This window comes from Etheostoma spectabile, chromosome 6, assembly GCF_008692095.1.
Source record: "Etheostoma spectabile isolate EspeVRDwgs_2016 chromosome 6, UIUC_Espe_1.0, whole genome shotgun sequence".
Classification (NCBI taxonomy): Eukaryota; Metazoa; Chordata; class Actinopteri; order Perciformes; family Percidae; genus Etheostoma; species Etheostoma spectabile.
Window position 1 is genome coordinate 1,900,223 of NC_045738.1, and position 12,436 is coordinate 1,912,658.

The window sequence follows — 12,436 nt, forward strand, 5'->3', positions numbered from 1 at the left end:
GTGTGTGTTTTGGATGCCCTCCTGCTCAAGCTAGGTTGCAAAATAGCACAAAAACACGAAGGTGCATTCTTGGACTCAAAAACACATCAGCCTACAATCTTTTTGTGCATAATATGGCAGGTTTAATCTATAAGTAGATAAATCCAAATCACTCATGCGGTAAAACAGACTTTAAGCATTTTTTGTTCAAGCTGTTTACTGTGCATAATGGCTCTGTATTATGGTGCTTGTATGCAACATAATGTATGAAGTGGGGAGTGTGGGGGCGGCTGCATTCTCTTCAGATGTTAGACAATGTTTGATGGATGACCCAAACTGTCCCTGCACTCTGCTGCCAGTTCTGTTTGGCTTTCAGCTAAATGTTGTTGAACCGTCTCTTTGGAACAGAGCAACATTGTAAGAACATGTGAAAGCTCCTACCAATCTAATTTCAATAAGAGCACAAATCTGTTGACTTATGACAGTCCTATACAAGGGCATTGGATTCTTCTTGGATTATCCTTTTATCTGCCTCTGCTACAGATTAGCTATGTCACAAATTATCAGAACTCACTGGTTTATAAAGAATGGTTTGTTTGGCTTTGACTAACATTTGTCCTGTTATTGTCCATTCCCTGTTGCTAAGCATTTGGCATCTGGCCACAACATTCCCAAGAACGAGAGGTCACTCCTGAGCTTTGTGCCATTGTCTGGTTTTGCACCATTTACTATCGATTTGCACAATTGACGCCATATAATGAAGGTCACTTGAAAACGATTTAAAGTCAATGTCATAATCAGAATTTACAGTTTCTTTCTGCAGCTGAATTCTAATATAGTACAGCATTTATCAGCTGTTCCTAAATGAAAAGAAAACAGTAAATACAGCATGAAAATCACACTCTTTAGGGAGATATCCCCAATTGTTGGCAATATAACTGCAAAACAATCTGATATGAAGAAAAGTTACATAATGTCAATAAATGATATTATATACTACAATATAAATATATGTAGTGTGAAATGTGGTATCAAAAATGTCAGCACAGATGTGCAGTAATGTCTTTGCTTTTAGGCTTTGCAAGTATAAAGGAACCACGTAGGTATGTGCAAAATTAGCCTTGAGTTTTCAACATTTACTTTACAGTTTATGTTTACAGATGCAAACAAGATTGTGTTGACTTGAATATATGTGTTTGGTGGCTGTCCTCATACCATATTTAATAGGAGGTGCCATGTCGGCTACTGGAATATGAATGTACACATGCTGTTTTATACTCTGTATCACCCTGGAGAAAGTTAAAAAACAACAAAAAAAACAGGATTGTTCACTCAAACACTGCAGGTTTCCTGCTTTTTGTTTGCTCACAGTTGGCACATAGCTGTTGGCACAAAAGAATGACTAGAAGCTGAAGTTGTTCTGTAGTCGTACTGGTCTTCATCTTCTGCTCTGCTACAGATCAATCTTGTCTTTTGTCATCACTTTATTTATCCTTACTGTCTTCCCTGTTGGATGCTGCCCTCCCATCCAACCAAAGAAAAGCTCATCATCCATAAGTGGTTGACAACTGACACATTGTCCAGTCAAGATCTCCCTGCAGGCCAGGTTGCTATGGATGTAACACACATACATTAATATCCAGTTTACGCACTAAAGCTTTAAATTTATATAAATTCTTTTTATAGCTCCTACATAAGTGCAAAGCGAGAAAGGCTGACATTTGACCAGTGGATGGTGGCAGCAGCGGTTCCTCCTGTCAGAGCCATACCAGCAATGAAATGCCACTGTCAGTTATTGTACTGTGGTTGTCATGGTTTATGTGAAATCCATTTTCTCTGTTTGAATACATTCTGTCGGGGAAGAAAAGACCAAAACTAAAATCTTCTCAGCCCAGTTACTGTATCTGACAGCAAATGGCTACATGGCCTTGTCACAGAAGAGATATCCAACTTTCCTTTGACTGCTGACTGTCTTTCACATTAGCTTCATTTTTCTTTACACCAGTAAAGAAATGTTGGTTTCTAAAGTCAAACTACATTCACACCTGTCATACGTTATGCAAAGTATTTCACAAGTTCATCACGTCAGTCTTGCTCGGTTATTTGGTGACACTCTCTACACATAAAATTCTAGCATTTTTAGGGATAGGTAAGAATGAGGAGACTTTTACATGATGATGATTATGCATGCTTTTGAACCTGAGGGATTTTATAGAGCTCCATTTGCTCCATTTGACCTGGCAGCATGCACCCAGACTCTCAGACACTGCCATGGCTTCTAAGAAACTTACCCTAAATCCATTTATGGCATCTTGACACTCAACTCTGACTCAGCTCCAGCATACCAAGCTCAGCATCCTAATATTGTGAGAAAGGTGAGCAGTCCAGATCCATCTGGGGTGGTTAGATCAGACGTCTACAGACTCTAATTAACTGGCTTAGCTTCTGCAGTGAAAAACCTAGACATTTTTTCATGTTTGGACAGAGAAACACAAAAAGGGGTAATGCAATCAGATTATTTTTAAATTGAGTCAGCACAGTCAAAAATCTTCCCAAAACAGGATGTCTTATTTAAATGCAGTTAATTCATTCAGTTATTCTAAAGTTGCAGTGCCTAATTTTAACAAAACCGTTTCATCACTGGAAGCCAGATCTCAAAGCATTTACATATCTATCCAAGTAACAGATCAAGTTAAAATAATTGGAGAGTAATTAGGGGCTTGGTGTTGGTGATGCCTTAAAAACTGACACACAGCTTTGGATCTTGGTCAGCCATATGTGTTAGACTGAAAGCAACTTGAAAATTGAAATTGGTGACTCAGCTGTCTGAGTATTGTTGAAAAGTAGCAGAGTGTTATTTTATTATCTTGCAATGTGGATGAGTAATGGCTTTCATTATCAGTGCGGGTGTTTTTATATATTCCACTTGTTGTTGTTAAAAGTACCATAATGGTATGACAGCTTTATTTGGAACAAAATAAAAAGTTTTTAAAAGTTTGATGTCTCTTCAGAGCAAAAATGTGTCTGCAACGAGTTAAAACAAAAAGATTTCTGAAAGCCAGACATATTAGCATATTGATAAATTGTGCGTTTGCATCACTGTCTTCTCCTGATCACCTTTGACCTGTCCTAGAATAGGATTAAAATGTATTTTAACAAATGGCACTATATAGATTAGTGCTGCCATCCTGTATTCCAGATTCTACGCAGTAGTCATCGGCGGTGGAGCCGCCGCGTTCCTCCCATACACCCGCTCGACTAATCGCTGGTCAATCATGACGTTTCACACCTTTTTTGTAGCATCAAATAACTAATGAAATCCAAACTTAATAGAAACATTTACACTGTAACATCTTTGGGAAAAATGTATTTGATGTTTTTTGTTTGGCTTATGTTCCATCCGCTAACATGGAGGGGGCAGGATTTAAGGCCTTTACTGCAGCCAGCCACCACCCCCCCTGGCCAATCAAGATCTTTTTTTTTTCTTCCATTACACAGTCTATACACCCACCCCTGGCACAGACAAGCACCACAATACGTCCCGCTGTACGTATTAGCTAGTGTGCTAAAGAAGAAAAAAATGACCTGAAGTGACAATTGTCTAGATCTGACGGGGTAACTGCTCCTGGTGTCGTAGCTTTACCACCGTAGGCTAGTACTACAACAATACTCCATTGTTTGGAGACAGGCCACACAATAGACGAATCAATGTTTCTGATGAAGTCAGAACAGCATCTGCCTGATGACGGAAGCGTCCGGTCTGAGGAGAGTTTAGCTAATTAATCTTGAGAGCCGGTAAAGATTAACTGGGCTTCTGACAGCTCACTCATTCTACTCAGAGAACCAGGGTTTTGAAAGCAAAGTTATGTCCCGTTGTTGTTTTAAAAGGAAATACAGAAGAAAATCTTTGAATAATTTGTTTCCTTGAATCTGTGTATTTTATTACATCTGCTTTATCAGGTGTCCCACTGTAATATCATTGAGCCTGTTTAAAACTGGATCTGTGAGTTAACTTATTTCAAAGATCCAAAGTGGTGTCAGAGATGACTTCTTAATTTCCCTTTAATATGGTTATTTCAGAGACAAATTGTGACAAAGCCACAGATTAAACTCTATTACCCCGGACCATTTAAATGAGTGTGGTTTAGGTATGTCTGCAACAGTACAAGTTGATGATGATACACAATCAATTAAGCTCCTCGTTAAACATATTTTGTCAGAAGTTTCTTGGAGATTATTTATAATTCAGTAATAGAGTGCTCATTGAAGACAAAGCTAATGTAAACTCTGACTCTAATAAGGATAAATTTGCAGTTTTGTGCTCTGCGCTACAGTTTTGTAATACATTAAGTCAACTACGGATAACAGTCATTTATTCACTTAATTATGTCCATTGACTTAGATTGACTGCAGATGGGCCTTTTGTATCTCACACTCTTGCTAAGCAAGATAATGCAAGTCATTCTGAAAACTAATGCAACACTGATTTGGCCATCATAGTAAATCAACATGTCGGGATTGTTCATTTTACTGAAATAATAAGCATTGCTTGACACAGCTGGACAGTGCAGCCTTTCATTATTTACAGTAACACATGCAGTCCCAGCATGCAGTGCGAGTCATTGTAGATCTCTCCCATACATCCTGCTGAAAAGCTACATTAGCAGCTTCAGGAGGGTTGTAAATTAGAAATGAAGAAGCATGTAGTGACACAGACCTCCAGACCGGCACTGGGGCTCTCTGAGGCCCCACACCATTTCAATTCTCCAAATAAATGCTTCTGTGGCCCGATTGGCCGGGAAGCAATCATTTGCAACTGCATGCAGTGGAAAGAGAGACTCGCATGATGGCTACATCTCTCCTTCTCCAGCGACACCAGAACACTCCCCGCTGTGATCCCCAGTCCCAAAAGCCCCAAAGAGTATCCTAGCAGTCAGACACAACAGAGCTGTCACAGCCTGCACCGAGGCCGAGATCAGACTCTCTCTGTCTGTCTCTTCCATCCTTCCTTTATTAGTACCATCTTTTTTCCTTCTGTCCTTTCTTTCTCTTTTCCTTCCTTCCCTCCATCCTTCTTTTCTTTTTTCCTATCTATATCTGTCTTTTTTCACCTTCTTTACTTTCTTCCTTCTATTCTACCCTTTTTCTTCCACCTTTCCTTACTTTCTTCCTTCCTTTTTCTTCTTTTACTTTCTTCCTTCTTTTCTACTTTCTTTCTTCCACCTTTCCTTACTTTATTCCCTCCCTTTTTTCTTTTTTTTATCTCTCTATCTATCTATCTCTACTGTATGCTCTACATATTGTAAAGCTCTTTGAGGCAAATTTGTGATATTGGGCTTTATAAATTTAACTGATTTGTCTTCCTTCCTTTTTTCCTTCCATTTTTCCTTTCCCTCTATCCTTGCTTATTTTCCCTCCACCCTGTGTATCATGGTCTGGACACAGCTCTCTGCTCTGCACACATTCTGCTTCATGTGGCTTCCGCCTCATGGGCTGCTTGTGTTTGGACAGCGGCGAGACAATCAGCTCTGTGTTAAATGTGGCCTCACACTGGGCTCCACACTGATTGGTGTGTCAACACAGGCCGGATTTCAACTGCCTGCTCAAATGTGACTATGTTTGTTGTGCCATCCATTCAAATCTGCCTAAGATCTCATGAACAGGTGAGAGCCAGCTCATCAGATCTAAGCAGGCAGAGTCAACCCAGCTGTGCTGACTGACACAGTGGAGAACAGAGTGAGAATGTGTAAGCTGTCTGTCCCTTTAAAGAGGATGTGGCAAGTCTTAATATTTTTATTTAGTATTTTATTAAATTATTTTTTATTTATGGCTGTCTAAACAGGAAAAACAGTTTCCTTTTGTTTTAGCCTCATGTCATGTAGATGAGAGGAATGAAGGATTTGATCCAGCAGTTAAAATGAAGAGGCAGCTGTTTTAAAGGGAGCTCTCTGGAGGATTTGGTTGCTGCTGGTTGGGGAGGTGGCAGCGTTAGAATGGGGAGAGTCACAATCAAATCATTGCAATTAGTAGAAGAAGGACAGGAGACTAGTGCCCCCCAGTGTTTGCTTGATATGTTTGGTGTTTGGATGCTGCTTTGAAATAATCAGATTCAAAACTATTGAATTTTTTGATTTTCTTCTTTTTTTATGATGTGCACTGATCCGGTAAATTTTTACATTTAGTTTTTGGCACCGGTATAGCATGAAAACCTCAACTTTAACTGCTGATACAATCATTTATAGATGATTTGTACGGTTTGTGTCCTCTGCAGTTTCAGTCAGAGTTGCTGAGTGTTAGAACATGAGGCACGAGGTCTATCGGACTCTTTGGTTGTTCATCCATAACATGAGAAGAGGCTGGAATGCCATCTAGAGGTTAGGTAGCTATATTGTTATGTACAGTGGTGGGAGAAGTACTCAGATCCATTACTTTAATTTTAGCACCAATACCACAATGCATCCAAAATCCTATTTAAGTAAAAGTACATAAGCATTAAAAACATGTTCTTAAAGCATCAAAAGTAAATGTACTCGTTCTGCCAAAAAATGTCTATGTAAGTAATATATCATTATGCATGTCATTATTAGATTAACACTGATGCATTAGTGTGTAAAAGCATTTCACTGTTGCAGCTGGTGAAGATAGAACTAGTTTTAACTTTATTTATTTACAGGTACTGTAGATCAGTCCAGTGTTTTCCAACCTTGGTGTCTGGCTCCTCCAGCCTCACAAGATAAATCTATTTTATATATACATATATATAGCTTTTATTTTGGACAGGACAAAGGGGGGAGATGGGGAAGACATGTTGAAGACATGGGGAAGACATGCAGGAAGTTGTCACAGGTCAGATTTGAACCCTGGACCTCTGCATCGAGGCATAAACCTCTCAGGACATGTGCGCCTGCTCTACCTCTGAACCAACCCAGCTGTGCCTCACAAGATAAATCTACGGGGGTTGTGAGATTAATATGGAGGAAATAAGTTCTGCTACACAAATTTGTATTTATTTGTCACACTTTTTGTCACACTAAGATTTTATTACCGTGATATCTTGGTCAATTTCACCTCTTTGGACCTCAAACCCTTATTGAATTGAAACCATGTGAGAGGTTTGAGGGGACATGTCTCTTTGGTGGAACTGCTAATAACCCATAGACATCTGAAACATAATAAAGACTGTTTTTTTAAGCGGTTGTTGTAAGAGGTAAGAGGTTTGTGAATCTGTGGTTTGTATTGTTTCTTCATGTGAACTCTTACTTTGCAAAGTAACTAACTATAGATGTCAAATTATTGTTGTAAAAACTACAATATTTTCTTATGAGATGGGAAGTAGAATTATAAAGTAGCATAACATGAGAATACTCAAGTAAAGTACCTCAAAACTGGAGTAAGTGTAGACAGTTAATTTTCACCACTGGTTATGTATCTGAGGCATAGTCATTTTAAAATATCATATTAAAACACTGAATGTTTAGTTCAATCAAATCAGGGTTAAGACTCAACATTGAATCAACGCTAAGAAGTGGAAATTACAATTTTCTTGAGCTGTTTTTTTTTTTCAAAGAAAAATGAAATGGCTCCATCCTCGAGTAGTTTCTCATTTATGGATGAGGGCTTCATTATAGGCCTTTCAGTGGCGATTCTCCATGGAGAAGCATTAAAACTGTATTGACCTACATTACTTCATGTATTTTTCGGCGTACAGTATGTCTCAAAGCGATTCTTCCTTGCTTTGACTCAATGTCTCTGTCGCCGAATGGTTTCCATGGGCAGGTTGTTATCAATGTGTAACCAAGGTGAGTCAGGAAGGTCACGTGACTCCCAGGATAACACAGGCTGCCACTTGCCTTTCTGTACAATACAGGCGTATCACACGCAGCAGGCTAATGATAGATCATTACAGGAAATAGAAATTTGAAACATACCTTTGTTAAAGTGTGTGAAAGCACCAGTATCAACTTATTCTTAAGGCTTGTGTTAATCAATAATGCTGAAAGAAAAAAAAAGGTGAAGACACAATTTGCTCTGACAAAGTGCCAGCCTGGTTAGTTAAATGACATTTTAAGAACTTCATCTGAATATCCCATTGGACCTAATGAGGGATACATCCCTTTCCCCTGGAGCTGAAGTCCTATCTCTGTGGGAACCGACTGATAGCAGGTAGACTTTGCCCTGAAGGGGAGCCAACACTACAGGAAGGACGGCAGAGCTGTTTCCTGGCCGTCACAGCAGAGGTAAGGCACATTAGAATAGATTAGAGCTGTATTTCATTGAATTATGTGAACAGACCTAATTCAGACATCAATAATTAATTAGGTCTTGATCCCTTGTTGAAGACTTTACTTTTTAAAGTGCTTAATTCGTCATATCTCGGAAATGATGTTCAAGCCTTTCAGGCTATGTAAGCGAACAGAAACAAAGTCCATTTCATGTCATTCAAATGTTTGAAAATGTTTTTATGCAGTCCTGTCACAGGTTTTAGTTTAAGGAGTTGAGTTGAGGAAGCAGAAGTTATCAAAATGTGTTTTTTGGTGGCAGATGATTTATTACCGCCACCACTCATTACTGATATTACAGGAAGTGTTTATTACTACTGCTTGAACCATAGAAAGACTGATATAAATGTGGTATTTCTGTGAACCGGTTGTGTGGACTCAGTTCTTATCTATATAGTATAGTCCTGGCTTTACTGATGTTTGTATCATACAGAATTTGTAATTTTGTACCGAATTAGAACTCTGTCTCTTTAATGACTAATTCAAAACCAGGGACCTCACAGGGAAACTGTTTCTCTCATGTCTTCATTATATACAGTATAAAGTAGAATCCCTGACTTTACTGTCTCTGTCCTTTTTGATGACAACTGCCTTTCCTCTGAGAGTGATTAGCCACAACCTATTTGCACATTAAACATACATACAGCTCAATTAAATTGAGGCTTAAGGCCATAATTATGGATGTTAGTCATGGATGGCTCTTGTGTTTGTGTGATGCATCATTTTATAATTACCCATTTATTTGTTCCACTCTGACATTGCCCCATCAGCCAATTTAACATCACTGATGAAAACGCTGAGGCTGTTCAAAAGGATGCTTTTGTGGTCTAAGCCATGACCTTAACTTACATGTGTGTTTAACCTTTCTTCTCTGTCACTTTGGGCCTCAGTTGATGAAAATATCTGCTTACTTTTGGTGGAATGGACAAGACGAATGGCAGCAGCAATGGTGGTTATGAACCTCATCCCCCTCCGTACAATACTCAGGACTACGGACAGAGTGCTTACTCTGGAATGAGCTATCAGGTCAGTTGCTATATTAGAAAATTTTTCTTAGCGTCATTCCAGAAAAGGGAATGATGTTGTGAGCTTAAATCAGCTTTTTCTTTTCTATTAATTTTGGATTTAATGTCAAACTAATCACACACTAAAAGCCTTTGATCTGATCATTATAAAAACCTTACACAATGTCCACATGCACTTTCAATTACATATGGATGATTTTCTCTCTTTGATACACTAACAATAGATAGATTTTTGCTCAGAAATATAAGATTCTACAAGTGTTCCTTGAACTACCTGTGTTGTTGAATCAGGTGGGGAAGGGGAACGTGGCAGTGGTCTCCCCTCCTGGCACCTATGATAACACGGTCCATCCTGAGGGCATGGCTGCAGCTGGAGGCGACTATCCATATGGTCAAGCTCCACCAGACTACTGTCACGGCTTAGAAGACAGCAGCTTCAGCGACGCTGCCATACGAAGAGGTGAGGGCTACAAGAACGGGAATGGGCAGAGGGAGAAACAGAAAGCGAGAGAAACCATTATGTTTCTGTTTGCATGGTCGGTGCTGAAAAAGAATAACCAATTTGTACCCTGCTCATTTGCTTTGCAGCGTTTGCTTGGAATTGATTTGAAATTGAAAATTGTTCCCTAAACTCTGCTGTACCCTGCCTCATCTCCTCACCTCCCACGCAACGCAAATCATTTTAAATGAGAGGTTGAAATGTGTGTTTGGTGAAAACAGAACCATTTCATATTGTCATGCCGCACAAACAACCCCACAGTACCTGTCATTCTGCTTTACTCTGGCAGATATTTTTTTTAGTTTGTTGTTGTTGTCTGCCTGTCTTGTCTCACTATGTGTCGGTGTCAATCTTTCTGTACAGGCTTCATAAGGAAAGTCTACTTGACTTTGATGATTCAGCTGCTGGTGACGGTCGGGATCATCTGTGCTTTTCTCTACTGGTGAGACACTTTTACACAAGGTATTTCCTTCCAAAAAAAAAGAGATGAATCCATGTCAGGCACCTATCCATCAATCCACATTTAGTCTAGTCTGTCGGTGTTTAAGAGCACCCAACATCACACAGGAGCACAAGTACCATAGTTGTCCCCACAAAAACTCTGAGCAGGCAACCCTGCACTGCTCAAATCACCATAAACGTGAGGTGAGACGAGATGGGAGAGAACCAAATGACATTTTTGCCACATATTTTTTTTCCTCGCAGTAGTTTGAAAGCTTTATATGTTTTGTATAATAGATATGGTAGGACCCTGCTACAGTAATTCCTTTTCATAAATTCCATTCAGCTCCCATGTGCACAATGCTCTGTCCTCTGTTAATATTTAATAAAATCATTTTACTGCCTCTATCAAGTAAATGCCTCTATTAAACACTACCCTCTCCCCCTTATTCGTCTGGAATAACAGGGATGCTCTGAGGAAATGGACATGGGCCAACTACTGGTTCTCCTACACCATGATGTAAGCTGTCAGCATTCAGTTTGATTGTCTAGACACCACACACTTTCTTACTTTAACCAGTTTGACCACCCACAAAACTGTCGGTGAGTGACCTAAATGAAAATGTCGCTCATGGACTTCAATGGTAGTAAATCAAACACCTTCACCCCAGTCTGAATCCCAATCCATAATGCACTCACTAAATTCACATATTGAACAGTGTTTTTTTGTGTGTGTTCCTAGCCTTTTTCTTTGTTATTTACAATACACTCTATATTCTCTGTGAAATAGGGCGGCGGTGATGGTGCTCATCATAGCCTTGTCCTGCTGTGGCAACCTCCGTCGTCAAGTCCCCCTCAATTTCATCGCCCTGGGCCTGTTTGTCAGTAGAAGCAGTACCAGCCAGGCATCAAATTAAACCCACACCTGCTGTATTTCACTTTTTTTTGGGTCATGTATTTACTTTCCATTTCTCTCTCTCTCTCTCTCTCTCTCTCTCTCTCTCTCTCTCTCTCTCTCTCTCTCTCTCTCTCTCTGTGTCTCAGACTATTGCAGAGGGCCTGATGCTTGGATCTGTGGCAGCGTGAGTGTTTGTTTCCAAGAATGAATTCCCACCTGATGCTGACTCATTTACACAATAATAACCCTATCTCATCCATATGTGATAGAGTGTTGGATGCTGGCAATGAAGCCATCGAAACCTGATACGATGTTATCATTGCTGGTTTACCAAATTGTGAAGCACGTGGAATCATATTTTCAGCGGAAGATAAATCAAAAGCATCACAAATAGTTCCAAACCATTTTTTTTTCTGTGCCAGTGCCCGTATGATCACGTGTTACCTTTTCCATCTGTGACACATTTCTTCTTCTAGCAGCTTTTCACTCTGACAGTAAAGGCATCAGTTGCAGCCTGACTATCAATAATACATTCAAATTATAATATTAATGGGACATTGCCATAACTGTAACTGATATGAAATGTTCATATGCAATATATTATGCAATGCACGTCCAGAGGGGGGTCCCTGTCATCACTCTAGTTTAGACACATAATACAGACTATGGAATGAAATAATACCTCATTTCTTCTATAAGAAAGTACAGTTTCTCTTTTAGGGCAGAACAGAACCCTACTGTTCATGTCTCTGCCTGCTGAATAGTTTGACGTGATACTATGGGGTGCCGTTCCCACTGCTTATCTGTTTGATATTTCTGTCTTCAGGTACTTTGATGCGGATGCAGTTCTGTGGGCTGTGGGAGCAACAGCGCTGGTGTCCTTTGCCTTGACCCTGTTTGCTCTGCAGTCAAAGGTAAGATCTGTCACACACCCTGAGCTCCGTTTGCAGTGCAGCCAAAAGTGAAATTTCATAAACTACGACATTGCTATGCAGTCAGCGGTAAATGTCCATATCCTGAGCTGTGCTCCCTGTGCAGTCAGAGGAAAAGTGTTAAGCTGAGCTGTTGGCCAGGTTCTCTCATACACTGTTTGCTATATGCCGTCCCCAGCAAAGGTTTAAAAACTCTGATGGCATTACTGTCCACGCAAAGCTGTGATTAATGCTGAGATCAGTGTATTCGTCAATCAACTTATTTCCTTATGTCCAGTGGTGGGACACAGTTAAACCTCTGAGCTGTCATCATGCTGGCAGAGGCTCCTACCAATCTTGAGTTCAGAAATGGCCTTGAGCCTTTCGTTATTTCCTAAATCTCT

The 12,436-nt window shown here is 39.8% G+C and overlaps 1 protein-coding gene across 1 annotated transcript in view; it reads left to right on the plus strand.

The window, feature by feature from the left end:
• The first annotated feature begins 7,729 nt into the window (after positions 1 to 7,729).
• zgc:110410 (protein lifeguard 1) overlaps positions 7,730 to 12,436 on the plus strand; it is an 8,410-nt gene continuing 3,703 nt past the window's right edge. The window contains exons 1-8 of the mRNA XM_032517754.1: positions 7,730 to 8,216; positions 9,149 to 9,284; positions 9,575 to 9,743; positions 10,146 to 10,224; positions 10,690 to 10,743; positions 11,014 to 11,104; positions 11,268 to 11,305; positions 11,948 to 12,035. Of these exons, the coding sequence (XP_032373645.1) occupies positions 9,180 to 9,284; positions 9,575 to 9,743; positions 10,146 to 10,224; positions 10,690 to 10,743; positions 11,014 to 11,104; positions 11,268 to 11,305; positions 11,948 to 12,035 (624 nt within the window). The 5' untranslated portion in view covers positions 7,730 to 8,216; positions 9,149 to 9,179. The remainder of the gene's footprint in view (positions 8,217 to 9,148; positions 9,285 to 9,574; positions 9,744 to 10,145; positions 10,225 to 10,689; positions 10,744 to 11,013; positions 11,105 to 11,267; positions 11,306 to 11,947; positions 12,036 to 12,436) is intronic.